The 17,969-nt window shown below is 34.4% G+C and overlaps 1 protein-coding gene across 2 annotated transcripts in view; it reads left to right on the top strand.

The window, feature by feature from the left end:
- STAM (signal transducing adaptor molecule) overlaps positions 1–17,969 on the top strand; it is a 75,362-nt gene that overhangs the window by 38,307 nt on the left and 19,086 nt on the right. For both annotated transcript variants that reach the window (XM_049881901.1, XM_049881902.1), the window contains exons 6-13: positions 2,901–2,991; positions 5,003–5,195; positions 6,374–6,468; positions 9,876–9,964; positions 14,062–14,149; positions 14,604–14,658; positions 15,152–15,305; positions 17,255–17,430. In XM_049881901.1, the coding sequence (XP_049737858.1) occupies positions 2,901–2,991; positions 5,003–5,195; positions 6,374–6,468; positions 9,876–9,964; positions 14,062–14,149; positions 14,604–14,658; positions 15,152–15,305; positions 17,255–17,430 (941 nt within the window). The remainder of the gene's footprint in view (positions 1–2,900; positions 2,992–5,002; positions 5,196–6,373; positions 6,469–9,875; positions 9,965–14,061; positions 14,150–14,603; positions 14,659–15,151; positions 15,306–17,254; positions 17,431–17,969) is intronic.

The following is a 17,969-nucleotide window of genomic DNA, read 5'->3' as shown; positions in this document are numbered from 1 at the left end:
GAACATGCTTAACGAAAAAAAACCTTAAAATAGAAATATTTTTCTAAGTATGTATTTTAAATGAAAGTATGGAAGGAAATAATGTGAAAACACTAACTCATGCCTCTGCGGTTCTGTTAGCACTAACTGCTGACAGGGGAGGTAGAACTAATGCTAGCACTGCTACGGGATGTGACTACTTAGTAAAATGAGTACTGTCTACACTTAGAACCTGGCGATAGAAAGGAACTTCAAAATGTGTGCAGTTCAGGAATTCTGGGCTTAATGTAGCATGCTTTTGTACATGCTTCTGGGCTGATTGAGATTCTTTTACAGATCACAGAAGGTCATATAGATATTGTGAAATTCATTAAATTGTGAAAAAAAATTTTTTTATATATAAAACAAAAAATGGTGTTTTTGACCAAGTATACCTTCAATTTTCAGAACTATATGATGATTAAAACGTTACCTAACTAAATAAGATTAGAACTAGTGATGGATCACGGTTGAGAGTGATTAAAGTTGTATTCTGTTGGATCACCTTTCTTTAGAATGAGCACAAATATGGGTCTCTTCCAGTCGGTTGGCCAGGTAGCTGTCTTCCAAGTTTGTTGGCATAGACAAGTGAGCACCTCCAGCGCTGCATCCGTTTGTTGAAACATCTCAACTGATATTCCATCAGTTCCTGGAACCTTGTTTTTCGCCAGTGCCTTCAGTGCAGCTTGGACTTCTTCCTTTGATACCATCAGTTCTTGATCATATGCTGCCTCCTAAAACGGTTGAACATTGACCAGTTCTTTTTGGTACAGTGACTCTGTATATTCCTTCCATCTTCTTTTGATGCTTGATGGGCTCAAGCATGGCAACGATTGTGAGGATGGTGCAGGACTGGGCGGTGTTTCATTCTGTTGTGCATAGGGTTGCTGTGAGTCAGAACCGACTTGTCAGTGCCTAACAACAATAAAGTTGTATTCGGTGGAATTCAAAGAGCTTTTTCTCATCAGCATTATTTTCACATTATGTCGTATACTAAGTAAAGAATATAGAACTTTATTTTACTCTAATGTTGAGTATTTTGTCTTTCATTCACTCAGCAAAAGTTTATTGATTGCTTGTTATGTTTAGGCTTGTGGCCTATGCCCTCAAGGAACATACAGTCTGGTTGTGGAGACAGACCTGTAGCCAGATTATAATAGAAACCGAAACCTGATGTCTATTACTATATGCCAGGCACTGTTCTAAGCACTGTGCATTTGGTAATTTGAATATTTTTTAGAATTCCATTTTTTTAATTGGTTACTCTGGGTATTACATATACATTGTTTGCTTTTTGCAGTCTACTTTGAGTTAATATTATATCACTTATGTAGAATGTCAAAACCTTCCACCTGTATAGGTCCATTTACTGCCCACTCCAACATCCTTTTTGCTGTAGTTGTCATATATATTATATATGTACTTATAAACCCCATGAGACAGTGTTGCATTTTGTTCTAAACCCTGAATGTGTCCTATCTCATCTCATTTTGGAAGTGACATATGTTCATTTTAATCCTCTCAGCTGCCTATGAAATGTACAAAAAAAAAAAAAAAAAAAACACAAACCCATTGCCTTTGAGTCGATTCTGACTCTGGCGACCTATAGGACAGACTAGAACTGCCTCATAGGGCTTCCAAGGAGCGGCTGGTGAATTTGAACTGCCAACCTTTTGGTTAACAGCCGTAGCGTTTCACCACTATGCCACCAGGGTTTCTCCTATGAAGGGTAGGTGCTATTATTCTCACTTAATAGATGAGGAACTTGAGGCACAACAAGGTCAGTGTATATAAGGTCATACAACTAGAAGGTGTTGGATCTGGGGTTTGAACCCATGCCTGCCTGACTTCAAGCCTGCATTCTTACATCACTCATATGATAGTAGCTTGTTTAAAAGTGTTGCCAGAAGAACATAGAGGAGTTGGTTGGGTAAGGCAATTAGGAATTTTTCATAGAGAAAATTATAGCTGTTTATTGACTGCTGAGTTGAAGCTCCTCAGGGAAAAAGGTGAATAGAACAGAAGGAAGCAGAGGAGGGAGGCCATAATAAGTAGAGGCGAATGTGTGTCAGAGGTGTGGAAATACAGGGATATAGACAGGTCAGCAGCTGCTAGCATTTTCTGGTAACTGGTAGAATGGTTGGAAATGAGGCTGGCAAGCTAAGCTTGAGTCTGATTTGCCTTGATTGTTTCCTTATATACTGCCTTATTTACAAAATATGTTTAAGATAGGCTAGTTAGTTCATATATTGTCAAAGTAAACTACTTGTATCTTGGTTTACAAAATAGGATAATTTTATAAACATTTATACTGTTATGTATAATATAAGTCTGGGTTCCTGAAAATAGCCTCCTGATTTTTGATCTGGAAAGAATAAAATATAACTGTTGAATAGATGGAAACCCTGGTGGCATATTGGTTAAGTGCTATGGCTGCTAACCAAAAGGTCAGCAGTTCAAATCTACCCGGCACTTCTTGGAAACTCTATGGGTAGATATTGAAAAAAAAATTTCAGCTATTTGTTTTTACAATAGTCATCTCCTTTCCTCTCCCAACCCCTTTACTGGTTTTAGAATTTTTCACAAATTAAAAAATCTCCTCTATTTAGGCTTTCTTCTCCAGGTTACATGCTGTCTACTTTTAGTTTAACAGCTTTGTACAGAGCTGGGAGAGTGAGCCTAGGCTAAGTAACAGATTGCTCTCAGGTCCCTTCCCAATTCTGCCTCTTCTTCTTTCAAAGTGGAGGCTGCTCTGCTTTGAATTCTTTCATCTTTAGAAGTCTGGTAGCTTGATGAGAAGGGTCTTGAAAGTCCTCATATCAGGCAGGGGTAGGGAAATTGAAGAACAGCTCTCACGTTTTATGTTCCTTTCTTTGTGTTAGGCTGCAGAACAAGCAAAAGCAAGCCCAGCTCTGGTAGCCAAGGATCCTGAAACTGTGGCTAACAAAAAGGAAGAAGAAGATTTAGCCAAAGGTGTGTATATTAAGTCCCTAAGGGTGAGAATAAGCTAGGTCCCTCTGATTTAATAGTTTTTTTCTTTTCTGAGACATTTAGAAATAAAATTAAGTAGGACTTTACAGCCAAAGCTGAGATCTACTTTGTTCCCCTCCTCAGTGTCATTTTCTTCTTCTCCTCCTCAGAGGCAGCCTTTATCATATGTACGTATACTTTCAGTCTAGGTTTTTGCACTATTTTTACTATGCATATATATTCATCCGGAAACCCTGGTGGTGTAGTGGTTAAAGTTCTACCGCTGCTAACCAAAAGGTCGGTAGTTCAAGTCCACCAGGTGCTCCTTGGAAACTCTATGGGGCAGTTCTACTCTGTCTTACAGGGTCGCTATGAGTTGGAATCAACTCGACGGCAGCAGGTTTTTTTTAATATATCCATAAACAATATAAAGTACCTTTTTGCATCCATTAAATTCTTTTTTTCATAAATAATATTATACTCTAGGTGCCATCCTATAACTTTCTTTTTTTTATTTGTGTTTAAGATCTGTTCATGATGAGACATATAAATCAGGTTTATTTTAACTACTGTATAATATTCTAGTATATTAATAAATATACTTTTGTTTATCCTACTGGTGGACATTTGAGTTGTTTCTTGTTTCTAATTTCTTAACAAATAATGCTGCAGTGAATCTCTTTGTATATGTTCTTTTGTGTACATATATGTGACTTTCTCTTTTACGTGTGACTAAAAGTGGATTTGTTAGATCATAGGGTAGGTACATCTTCAACTTTGCTAAAGGATTGTGTGGTTTCTTCTTCCATCAGCAATGAATGAAAGCTTTTTTTTTTTTTAATCTTTTGACAATACTTGGTATTGTCAGAGTTTAACTTTTGGGAATATGACAGGTTTGAAATTGCATCTGATTATTTTAATTCTTATTTCCTTTATTACTGCTGAAGTGGAACACTTTTTTGTTTATTGACTATTCTGGGTTCCTCTTTGGTGAATTGCCTTTTTTGTTCCCTGAGTCTTTTTTTTTTAAATAATGATATGTAGAAAGTCTTTATTTTGGATATTACTTTTTTTACCTGTTATTCCACTGTAGATATTTTGATAGTAGTGTGTTTTATCAAAGAAAAGTTTTAAATTTTGGTGTATTTAAAATTTTTGCTTTTCTGTTAGGGGTTTTGCTTTTGTGTCTTGTTTCAGATATTTTTCCCTACTCGAAGTTCTTAAAAAAGACTTTCCTTTATTTTTTTTCTAATGGTTTTATTTCCTTCTCATTAAATCTTTTATCAGCCTAGAGCAGGGACAGGCGGAAAGAAGGGGTTGTGGTTGGGTTGAAACCAGGGTAATGAAGTATATTAAGATTACACTGCAAGAGTCCAGGTGACACATAGTGAGAGCCTGCATTGAAAGAGCGGTGGTGAAGACAGAAAGAGCAAACATAGTTGAGATCAGTTCTGAGTGATTTGTTAGATGAGTTTTTACTACACTTATTTCCGTATTCCAATTCTTAGACTGCATAAGAATGACCTTCGGGGCAATAAAATACAGATTTTCAGGAACTACCTTTGATTAGTAAGCCAGCAGTGAGGTTTGGAACAGTGACTTCCCTGGTGATTTTGATTATCATTTTTGGAACTTAAGCTAGAGGAATACATTAAAAAGGTGGAAGAAAATATATCAACAGCTGAATTAAAAAAAAAAAAATTATGTATCTAAGAGTTTACATCTTTTTATTACCCAGAACAGAATAATTGGAATTTTATCCTTTTAGTAAAAAGAGTCATCATACTGTACGATATTTTTGTTTATTTTTCACTTTCAATTATGAATGAATGAGTAAAATTGACAATATGATTTTTAGTTAGTGCATTATGTCAGGATATGTCCTAGTGTCCAGCTAGATGATTGAAAAAATACTTTTGAATTCTTTGAGTTATCTTCAGATTTCTTTTTTTACTTCTTTGGATTCTTGGATATATTAGCATTTTCAGCCTTTTAATACTTACGATTTTTTCAGCTATTGAGCTGTCCCTGAAAGAACAAAGGCAACAGCCAGCCACACTTTCCAGTTTGTATCCAAGTGCATCCAGTCTCTTAACTAACCATCAGCATGAAGGTCGAAAAGTTCGTGCTATATATGACTTTGAAGCTGCTGAAGATAATGAACTTACTTTTAAAGCTGGAGAAATTATTACAGTTCTTGATGACAGGTAAAGGTTAAAATTAATATTCATATGAAAATTAAACATTCATATGGAAATATGTAACATATTACTTCTAATTTTGTATTTCACATTATTCCTGTCAAATGTAGTTACCAGATATAATAAAAAGGAAAACTGACCCAGATATTTTCTTTATGAGAGTTGGTTGCTTTGACTGTGTTATATTGCCTAGATTCTTATTTTGTAGTTTAATTTTCTCATTCCTATTAAATAGATTTTTGTCTCAGAGACCTAGTTTAATCCCTTCATTTTTGGTTCCATCTAAGAATAATACCGGTTGTTAAATTAGTTAAGGAGTTAGTATTATAGAAAATACACAGAATATGTGTATGTATTTATGGAATTTGTAAGAAACACATAAATATGTTATATATTCATATATATAACATATTTATATATATGTAACATATTTATGTGTTTCATATTCATATGTATAATCCTTATAGGAAGACACTATATCCATGTGGATCAAATTCGTTATACATGAAATTATAAATTTAGATTATTGTAGGAGAGGTCATATAGTTTTTTTTTTTTACTATAAAAAAATAGTTTTATGATATTTAACTTTATTGAAAATTGTTACTAGTAATGAAGTACTAAAATTTGCATGTGGCTTTTGAAAAGAAATTGGACTAGATTTAAGGTTTCTCGAGTGGAAGAAAATGGGGTAAAGTTTGAGCTTGTTAGCTAGAAATTTCACAAAACACTGAGCATTTATTTATGCAAAAATTTTTACTGAGTGCTTACTAACTTTCCATATACAAGGTACTAGGGATACAGTGGTGAACATGGGTATACTCCTGAAAGTGTGTTCCTTGTAAACGTTTTCTGTTACATACGGTGTTTTCTGTCATATGTGTTCTGTTGAGGGACTTGCTGAGTGTGGGGACCTTTTTGGGGGAGAGAGTTCATAGCTTTTTATTAGATTCTCTGAGTGTTTACCAGCCTTCAAAAAAATAACCGAAGAACTGTGTGTTTAATAGCTTCTTGTCTTCCCTGAGACCTCAATTCTTATTTGTGATAAAGATACATTCATGACCCCCTTCATCAGATTATTGTGAGATAATCTGGTAATAAGGTAAGTTAAACAGTATAGAGAATAAAGATTATTGAGATAAAAATCTTGATTGTAGTAAGATATTCTTTTTTATTCATCATAGCGACCCCAACTGGTGGAAAGGTGAAACCCATCAAGGCATGGGGTTATTTCCCTCTAATTTTGTGACTGCGGATCTCACTGCCGAACCAGAAATGAGTAAGTATTTTTCAGTATATCAATAGATGATAATCCATAACCCTCCTCTTAATGAAAGTTGGTTAAGCTTAACTTTCTGGAGCAGTGCCTCCAAGGTGTCCTAAAAATGCAGCTCCCTAGACAGATTATTTAGCAGAAATTATCTGTCTACCAAGATTATCTTTAAATAGACTATGGACTTTTTTCTTCATCAGATGTATATAGATACCATTGCAAATCCATTGAAAAGTGTTATGAAATTCCTACATTATGTATTTTCCTTATCATCAGTTGATAAAGAGGTGACAAATGAAATGTAACCTCACAGAGGATTCTCTGTCTTCAGTGGTTAGGACCCTTTCTCTAGGGTCTAGCTCCAGGCTTGGAAGCAGGTGGCCTCTAAGCGACGTAAGTGCATTCCTAAGCCCGCATGTCAGATATTCACAAGGAGCCATAGTAACTGATATTTAACTAATCATGTAGATCATTTTTTGTTTAGTTTCTAAATCTTTGCCAGCTGGGAGAAATGAACTAGAAAGAGAGGCCATGGAGGAAAAATGGCAGGCATGATAGTTGCAGGAGATGTAACTTTCAGCAGCCTATAAGTATTGGACAGATCACTGCATATCCATATAATACTGTATCTAAAGAATCGTCATGACATTGACTTCGAGTCATCAAGAAATGTTTGTCATAATCTCCCTCTGTTTAAGAAAACAGAAATATGTTCAAGTCTAGAGAGATTTTATAAGCAATTGAATTGCTTACAATTCTTAAGAGTTTTTGCATATAAATTAGTAACTACTTACTTATCTGGCAAAATATTTCATCTTTCTACAGTAGCAGATAGAAGTGATCAACAGAAGTTTAAACCAAAGGATGCTTAGTTCTTTTTTAGTTTACAAAAATTTTAGGAAAGGGTCTTTGTTTTAGTCATCTTTTTTATCTAGCATCTAGTACTGAATCTTACCCAGAATACATCCCACATAAATATTTATAGAATGAATGATATATATAACAGTAAAGAGAAATTTTCTGTGAAAACATAAGAGCATTTCTCTTTCAAGAGAAGGCTTTAACAAACCGGAGATTACATATCTGTAATAAAATGATACCTTCTCTTAGTTATTGCCAATATGTCTTGCATCACTTTTGTAGAGACAGATTCCTGATACCCAGTCTTTCAATGAAGTTCTTGTTAGAACTCAAAAACATGTTGTAGAACCCTGCTTGAGTGGAAGTACACAGTGTTTCACATTTTTAACCTGGACTGGTAGTGTTGTTTCTTTATCCTTTTTTTTGGTCCTGAATAAGTTGTCGGAAAGGATGCAGTTGTCTTGGACTTTGGTTCAAGATGAAGTCCAAGATCTCATGTCTTATTTTTTTCGTCATACAATAATTTGAGTGTTCTGGTTCTCATATATTTCACTCTGAACCATCTAAAAGAGAAATATGAGCATAGGTTTATGTAACGGGGTTACAATTCTCAAGATTGGAAAAATGCTAGCATGGGCCCCATAACTTTTTTTTTTTAACGGGGAAATAGAGGCCTACTTCATTTAACCTGCCAAATAGAAATACCTGCTCTACTTAGCCTGGTTTTGTTTTGTAGATCTGGTAAAGTATTATCAAAGTCCTTTGCATTATACAATACATACATGCATACACACATATGTATATATTTGGGTTTATTTTGCTCTTTTTTAAGTTTTTTTAGTGTGGAAACTTAGATTGTTGATTTTTAAAATTTTTGTGAAAAACTGTCAAATGCAAGACAAGATTAATACAATATATAAATTATAAATACATTTTATAAGTATAAAATACAATATAAATATATTTTATATCAATATAAAAATATTATATATATATATGAATACATGTTGGTAGTATTAGCCCCTATAAGAAAAAGGGCTGTAAACTTGTGCATAGTCAGTCAATTGTTAGAGTATGAAATCTGTCGTATGTTCTCTTATGGATTGCAGCCAGTGCAGTGCTATCCCATCTTTGTACTTTGTTAATGGCTTAAGATATAAAGAGCAAAAATGTCTGCTGTAGATGTCTCTTTTCCCTCCAGAGAAAATGAAATGAGCTGAAGCTTGTTTTGGTATATAGCTTTTTGCTTTATGATGACTTGAATGGGACAAATATATTTCTTATTTTGGAAATTAAAATATTTTCATTTTATAAGGAAACACGCAGCATAGAATACTAAAGTGATGTGACGTTTGTTTTCAGAGTAAAATCACAGTCCAGATTCCAGTACTGTGGGCCGCTAGAGCCAGATAGATAGGCATTCAAATCCAGGCTTTGCCGTTCATTAGCTAGCCGCTCCTCGGCAACTCTGTGGGGCAGTTCTTCTCTGTCCTGTAGGGTCGCTGTGAGTTGGACTCGAGTCAACGGCAACGGGTTTGGTTTTTTTGGTTTTTGTTTAAGAGCTTTTAATTTTCATAAGGCACTGTTAACCTCATCTATGATATGGACGTATCTCATAGGATTGTTCTGGGTGTCTTTGAGAAATATAATACTTCATCAGGCATATTTAATAGTTAAATGAATATTATTTCCCCTCCTTAATTCTTCCTGTCTCCCATCTCCCTTTCCATCTTGGTTTTTAATATTTTTGTGAATACTGACCTCATTAGAGTGAAAAGTAGTCTTTACCCAGAAAGCGAGTTCATTCCTTTAAAGCTATATATGCCTTTCAGTATTGTTTTGGAGAAAGTTAATTGCTGCATTAATAATTTATTAATTAATGTTATATTAAATAATATTTAAAGATTGGCATGGTGAGCAATCTAGACGGTCAATCGTTTGTCGATCCTCTAATAAACCACTTTTTCATCACAAAGTATAAGTTAGCTAGAAAATGCAGACTGTTTTAGTGGAAAATTCAGATCCCTGCCAAGGGCACTTGCAAAGTTCTCCACTGGCCTGGATGTCGTTCTCACAGTAAAAAGTCTATGAGTGATATGTCAGGAAATACATAATTAATTTTCTAGCTTATTACATTAAAAGTAGCATGATTTTTTGATCAAATGAGATTTCTCTTTGAGAGGCTGGTAATTTTAAAAGAGTATTTATTTTACATTATAGAGTTTATTTATGCCGTTGCAAAACTTTGCTGTCTGTCTACTAATTAACTCAACTCTGATACATGGTAGGTAATTAATCTTTGTTTCAGAAATTTTATTTTTAACGAATTATCTATTATGAAAAAATATCTTTAGAGGAGAAAATTAAGAAATTTTGACAGACTTTCATAAAGTAATATTCTATTATTATTGCCTAAATCTATAACCCAAATATTCCCTAAACTGAGTCTCTCAACTTGGTAGGAATATAAGAAAGAGTCAGATTCTTTCTTGAAACTTACAGTGTTTTGAAATTAAATTTTAAATTTATTATAAATGTTACATATTTTATAGTTAAAACAGAGAAGAAGACGGTACAATTTAGTGATGATGTTCAGATAGAGACAATAGAGCCAGAGCCGGAACCAGCCTTTATTGATGAAGTAAGTACTTCCTTGGTGATAGCAGTTGTTATTTTCTATTGAATTAAATTGTTTTTCTTGTCTTCTTAAAAAAAATTGATTATTTGAATAATGCATGTATTTTTCTGTTGTCGTAAGAGTTCATACACTACAGACTAAGCAAAGATTCTTCCTGAAAGTTCCATTCCAGCCCCATTCTTCTTACCATCATGTTTAATTCTTTCTCATTATTGTAGTAATATCTGCTTACTATTCCACAGAATGGATGTATCATAATTATTTTATCAACGGACACTTAGGCTGTTTCCAGGGTTCCAGGGTTTATTTTTGCTATTACAAACAGTATTGTAGTGGCAGTTTTTTTTTTTTTTTTTTTTTCTTTTTTGGAGCATCTATCTTTGTGTTTCTTTAGAGTAGATACCCAGGAGTGGAATCACTGACTTAAAGGGACTTTGCACCTTCCGTTTAATAGATACTGCCAGTTTGTTCACCAAAATGGGAATTCACACTCCCATCAATATTATGTGAAAGTACCTGTTTCCTCATATATTCAACAGTGGATATTAAGATTGCGTGCACATTACTCAGGGAGTGATAGATCGCTATCTGTTGAAAGAATGAAATGAATTCCTGTTCCTAAAACTAAAAAAAAAAAAAAAATTTTTTTTTTTTTTTTAAACTGCCACTAAATTAATTGTACATAAACCATTTCATAAAAGCAATGCTAATATGCTGAATTTTATTGGAAGTAACTCATGGTTCCTTCTTGGATTGAACACATTCTAGTATTTGGGAAAAAGCTTATGCTAATTTTTATGATAAATATCTTCATATGTCAATGCTACATTCGTAACAGTGATATATATTTTCAATGATTATGCCTGAAAATACAGTGTCAACTTGGGACAACTCAAATCATACTTTTTAGAGCTAGACAGTAGTACCTAAACTTATATTATTGGGAGTTCAAACTTTTGATTAAGTTAATTTATTCTATTTACTTAAACTTTTCAGAAATTTCTGCTGTTATTTATATAAAAAGTAAAAGATTAAAACTAGTTAACTTTTCTAGCTTTAAGCATGTTTGTGTTTGTCTTTTTAAGTCATAATCATTAATGGTTTGTTTTTTCTGAGTAACAATAACTGTATTGAATTAATAGTACACCATTAAATTATAGAACTAGCAAACCATCCAGAATTTTCTGAGTCTTAACATTGTATAAATCAGGGATCATGAGCTATGATGCAGGCCATATTTGGCCCATTGCCTGTTTTGTAAGTAAAGTTTTATTGGAACACAGCCATGCTTGTTTACATATTGTCAATGGCTGCTTTTGCGCCACAGTGGCAGCTTTGAGTAGTTGCAACAGAGACAGTATGGACCTCAAAACCTAAAACATTTACTATATGGCCCTTACAGAAGAGGTTTGCTGACCTGGAGTATAGATCATTTTAAGAAAATTTTTTCAGTCTATAAGTACTGTTTTCTAAAATTCACTTCCTGACATCTCTTGTCATTTCCTTTCTTTACAGAAAAAGGGATTACTCCTTAACATCCTGAACCTTACTGTGGTGTATTGATACCGAGTATTTAAATTTCCATGGGCAATTTCAAATATTGGTGTTGGTATTAAGAAAGTAATGGCTCTAATGATTGGGTAGCATAACTCAGGATGGTTTCATATTTTTTGCTATCAACAAAATAGGAGGACCAAAATGAGTTCTCATCTAGTAGATCCTTAAAAGTAATTTTTAGTGACAAGTCAGTGTGATTTCTGGCATAAAACTCAGAAGATACTTAAAGAATTGAGTGATACTGCTGTAACAAAACTCATTTACTTAATTGTATAAAACACTGTTTCTGAACACGTTTATCTGTAAAAACAAACAATAGGAATAGAATTGATACTATACACTGGTTATTTTTCAAAATTTGAAGTTCAGTTTTGTTTTTTTTTTTGACTCATTAGGCATCATTAACTCATCCAGGTGCTTTTTTCTAACATTTTGAGCATTATCATCAATTTCTATGCATATTTTTATTACAAAGAAATTTGATAATCAGTAGAAGACCTTCAAGTATATTACATTAGGATAACACTCTGTAAAGGAAATCGAATGGAAATATGATAAGGCCAAGGAGAAACATGAACCATTTGAAATTCCTGACAGATTGCTCGTTGTATTTTTTAAATAGTAATGGTGGGTACAAATTGCTGTGGTGTTTGAATTCCTTTGGATTGTTTAAGAGTGTGTTTAAAAGATGTTTATTTTAAAATGTTAATATTTCAAGTGCTGTAAATTATATTCTTTGTAACATTTTACCCTATTAATGAAAAGTGTGAGGTCATTTTTAAAGTTTGGGTGGTGGTCTTTAGGTTTATAGCATTCGTTGAGAGGAGACAGGAGTAGAAGGTTTGAAGACTACTGTAGAGCAACAGACTCTAGAGACTGCGAAGAGCCAAGGGGTTCAACCGGGTCAGGGAAGGCTGTGTTTGGTCGATTGCATTACATAAGAAAACGCATGTAGAGTCAGACAGGTGGTCTGTCCAGAAACCCTATCTCTGCCAGTAAATAATTTGAAATAGGGCGTAGTATTTCATAAACAAACAAAACAAAAATTATCCAAGTGTTAGTTGACTCTCACTCTTATCATATTTTTTGTTGTTGCAAATTCTTGCTGACATGTGTCCTTCCTTTTTTTAGACTACTTAAAATGAAAACTATGAATCTTTTATATTGAAAATAGTATCCATTTCAAAATGCAGAATTCTTTTGACTTGGGAAATGTTTTTTTAATACTTATTAAAAATTTGATGAATTCATCTCTCCAGTTTTGTTTGGTTTTAAATGACTGCTTTGCTTAGAAGTTGGTAGTCTAAATTGCTTACCCTGTGTACTTATGTATTACAATAGCGTAACCATGTGTAATTAATTTAGTATAGCCATCCCTCGGTATCCTTGGGGGATTGATTCCAGGACCCCTGCAGTTACCAAAATCCTCAGATGCTTAAGTCCCTTATATAAAATGGTGTAGTATTTGCATATAACCTATGCACATTCTCTTATATACTTTAAATCATCTCTAGATTACTTATAATACCTATCACAATGTAAATACTATGTAAGTAGTTGCTATACAGTACTGTATTGTTTAGGGAATAATGACAAGATGCTAGATGAACAATGCTCGAACAAGTGCTGGAAAGAGACTGAGAATCTGTGAAATGGCAGGAGGCTACAGCGGGGGATGCCTACACATCATTTCATTCACGTGGATTCAGTGTAGTGCTTGGTGCTTGGCAAATTCAAATTTTGATTTTTGGAACTTTCTTTTTTTCCCCCAAATATCTTTGATTCACGGTTGGTTGAATCCGTGGATTCAGAACCTGCTGATGCGGAGGGCCGACTAGTATGCTTTGGTATACTAGATCTATATTTTGATTCTTAGAAACATACATATAAATACATATGATGTGATGGTTTCATTAGTTCTGTTGGTCCTTAAACAGAAGAGTCTCTGAAGTAGATGTGAATCATTGATTTGAAATACCTTCCAGCTTAAAAAAAAAAGAACAACTTAATTTTTTTCTCACATACGAAGAAAGAGAAACCACGAGTCTTTTTTTTCCCTTTGTGACAAACTGAGGCACTGGTGGAAAGAAAATGTAGAATGGCCCCACTTAGAAGGAGAACAGCTGTAATGTAGCAGAGTTATGACTTCTAAAACAGCTGTTGTATTCACCATGATGGAGGAGAAGTAATAGCTGAGTTGTTAGTCATAAGCGCTGCCATCTTGAGAGGGTTGTTACACCTGTCTGTGTGGCAAGAGTACAGTTGCTTCCAGAGTTTCACCGAAATCCACTAGCATGACACAGGAGGTTGAGGAACCCATATGTTACAAGTGTAAATGCGGCTCTATTTTTTCTTATTTTAGAGGATCTCTGTTAGCAGTTTCAAAAATAAGTAGGAAGAGCTTTCAAGCCTACTAAAGAGAATACGTGGATATTAAATATATAAAAGCAAAATCGGAGTCTCCGTAACTATGAATTGCAGAAATTCTCTGTTCATTTCATAAGGGTTTGTTGTTTTTTATATTAACTATTTTACTTTCGTAGGATAAAATGGACCAGTTGTTACAGATGTTGCAAAGTACAGATCCCAGTGATGATCAACCAGATTTACCGGAGTTACTTCATCTAGAAGGTAAACCTTGTTTTCCCTTTATCTTGGAATCAGAAAACAGGGGTTACATCTAGTGTTCTGTTACAGAGTGGTTTTATAATTAAATACAATTGAGAAAAATATAAAAAAATAAACTACATTTCTCACTTTTCCTTGACCCAATTTCATTTTTATATGCAGTTTAAACCTTTGGTGGAATTTGAATTCTTATACTTTTTTGTCCAAATTAAATATTTTACTCAACATTTTAGGGCCCTGTAATGGTATTTCTAGATTTTGAGATCAGTATTTTAGATTAAGTTGTCACTGACTTAAACATTAAGAAAATCAATCTTAGGTCCTGTGGACTGAGATTAATTAATATAACTTTTTATTACTCTGAATTAAGACCTTTATTCCTTAGATTGTATGACTGTCGAAGGTTTGCTTTCTCTTGCTGTGTTTTCTTACATTCCTTCAATTGTTGTCATCTTAGCAATGTGTCACCAGATGGGACCTCTCATTGATGAAAAGCTGGAAGATATTGATAGGTAACAGAACGTGTGCTGAGTTATGTTGCATACTTTCTTCCCTGAAGTTCTTTCTGCATAATGGGATGTATCTGCCTTTTTTTTTTTTTTTTTTTTGTAAAGATAAGCCAAGGGAACTAATACTGGTTCGCTTGTTCCTGTCTGTGCTTTGACTCATCAGGGCTTGGCGAATGTAATCACCTTTGCTAATGTGGCAGTACTAAACCCAGTGCTAGTGCCCACAGATGCCCCTGTCTCTTAGTAACTAGGGAAGCCTGAATATTTCAAGGTACAATGAATTGTAATAAGCTAGAGTTTTCCCAGCGCAGTGCCTAAACCTTAAAGAGGTTTGGTTGTCTCGGGGCTACAATACAGGGTATTCTCTGCCGCAAAGTTAGTATTTTAATAATGTTTGGTGTTGTCACTTTTACAATTTTTGGTATTTTAATTTCTTATTATTTAGAACATTGTATCATATAAATAACTGTTTCAAATTACTGTATAAATGTTTCAGAAAACATTCAGAACTCTCAGAACTTAATGTAAAAGTGATGGAAGCGCTTTCGTTGTATACCAAGTTAATGAACGAAGACCCAATGTATTCCATGTATGCAAAGTTACAGAATCAGCAGTATTATATGCAGTCATCTGGTGTTTCTGGTTCTCAGGTAAGCCTTTAGGAAGTCCGGTGTACCCTTCTACGTTTGAGATTACTTGTCATAACTTTGTTTTTATGAAATGTGAAACTTCCTAAAAGTAATATTTAGAATGAAAATAAAGTTTAAAAGAATTTTTTACTCAGCAAATAAAATGCACGATAAGCTAAGTAGATCCATGGTTGGGTTTTTTTTGTTTTTGTTTTTGTCCAGGGGTATACATCAAAATCTCACCTATTGAATCAGTCTTCAGGGGTGAAGCCCAAGTATCTGTGTATTTTAAAAGAGTCATAGCTAATTATCTGCTTAAGAGTACAGTTTTTGTCTCTTTGAGTAGAATTTCTAATTATTACTAAATTCTTCTGAGTGTCTGTGGTTTTTTAGTGAGCTGCATTAGCCTGGAATTTTTTTCCCCTCCTGTGTGTGAGAATGCATGTAATGCAACGTGGAGCCTTTTTTCTCTATTCACCTTAAGCATTTATTGCAAGAGTCCTTTTCCTACAAACTCAGTAACTTCAGTTTTTAGGACGTAATTAGCCAGACATTCTGTTTTATCCATGCACAGTGGCCACAGACATTATCAGAATATTTTTTTAATTGACCCATGCTGTACTAGCTTCTTTCTCTAAAATGGAGGCCAGAACCCTGGAGATGAGCAGCCAGGCTTGAGACACCTGGAACTAGGATAACACCTGCTCAACGATCTTGATTATCAGTTTGTGCAAAACAAAACAATTTTGTATTTAATTTGAGAGGTACAGTAAAGTACAGTTAGGAGCTCTGGTTTGGATGTGTTTATAATGAAGACCTTTGAATTCTGGTGTATGGTGTGTCACAGAGTTTAACAGAAGTGCTACAGTAAGTGTTGTACTTGTTTCCTGGTAATAGTGTTACTCTCTTGACCCATGGTAACAGCCTTAGTACATAGACAATGGGGTTCTGTTTTTTAAATGTGTGAAGCGAAAGAATCTAATGAATACTGTAGAAAATTAGGATGTTATATGTGTTTAAGGTTTTGGGCATTTAAGAATTCAATCTCTTTAAAAAAAAAAAATACTTTTTTTTTTTTTTTATGGTTACAGGAGCAGGCAAACTGTGGCCTGAGGGACAAATCCAGCCTGTCTCCTGATTTTATAAATAAAGTTATTTTTGGAACATAGCCACAGGAATCCTTTAAACACATTGTCTATGGCTGCTTTCTATAGCAGCAAAGTTGGATAGTTGTGCCAGATATGGCCAACAAAGCCTAAAATAGTTACTGTCTGGCCCTTTACAAAAAAAAAGTTTGCTGACCTCAGCTTTAGAAAGTTTATTTGCTTTATGTTCGATAAACTGCAGGTAAGGAAATGTAAATTGTATCCACAGGTAAATGTAGCCTATTGATATAAAACAATGAATTCAAATACTCTACTTAACCATTCTTTGGAGCCCTAGTGGCGCAGTGGTTAAGAGCTCAGCTGCTAACCAAAAAGTCAGCACTTTGAATCCACCAGCCGTTCCTTGGAAGCCCTGTGGGGTATTCTGCTCTGTCCCATACAGAGTTACTATGAGTTGGGATCCATTTGATGGCAATGGGTTTTTTTTTTTTTGGAACCATTCTTTACAATTCCTCTTAGAGAGGTACTTGAAATATCAACATCAAAGTAGAGACTATATTAGCACAAAATTTCAAGAGGATTTCCTTTACCACTTCTGTATGGAAGTAAACATGAGTTTGGCTAAATTTACCTGAGAAAAAAAGTTATCAGAAGCCCACTTCACTGGCAAATGTTTAAATGCCTGTCAATAGAAGTGATTTAAAAAAAAAAAAAAACCTAAAATTCCGGAGATGTAATTGTTCTTTTTGTAATTGAATGCTTCTAGAAAGAAAATTTGGTATGCCAATTAAAATTTTAATAACATTGGCTTGTAAGAAAATAATCTGTTTCTTCTCTGATGCGTTTTATCCTTAACTGTTCTAGGTATATCCAGGGCCTCCGCAAAGTGGTGCCTACCTGGTTACAGGGAATGCACAGATGAGCCATCTCCAGAACTACAGTCTTCCCCCAGAGCAACTGTCTTCTCTCAGCCAAGGAGCCGTTCCATCACCCGCAAACCCAGCCCTTCCTAGTCAGCAGGCTCAGACTTCTTATCCTAAGTAATTTGATTACTGACTATTGTTTAGAGTTACTGCTAATTGAAACTCTAAAGTGCTCCCTGATCATCTGTAACTATAAGAATAGGATAAGAAAAAACAGTGCTTGTAGATGCCACTGTTGCCAGATAGCCCTATGTGTGATGATGAGTGGATTCTATAGGAACGCCTGAGGTATTTCAGCACTAGCCAGTAAGCCACTTCTCTGTTTCACTGACTCACTAACCAGCTCTTTTGTTTTTATATTCCTACCATAAGGTTTCATGGTTTTGCTTTTATTTGAATCTGTAATGATATTTGATAAACACTGTAATGAAACTTAAATTTGATTACTGTAATTTATCATTTTCCCACAAATTTGATATAAAATCTAAATTTTTAAAAGTGTGCTTTAAGTGAAAGTTTACAGCTCAAGTAAATTTTTCATACAAAAATTTATACGCACATTATTATATTATCCTAGTTGCTGTCCCTATAATGTCAGCACACTCCTCCTTTCCACCCTGGATTTCCCGTGTCCGTTTAACCAACTCTTGTCCCTT

The sequence above is a fragment of the Elephas maximus genome, chromosome 4, assembly GCF_024166365.1.
Source record: "Elephas maximus indicus isolate mEleMax1 chromosome 4, mEleMax1 primary haplotype, whole genome shotgun sequence".
NCBI classification, from domain to species: domain Eukaryota; kingdom Metazoa; phylum Chordata; class Mammalia; order Proboscidea; family Elephantidae; genus Elephas; species Elephas maximus.
This window is presented reverse-complemented; position numbering and strand designations above follow the sequence as displayed.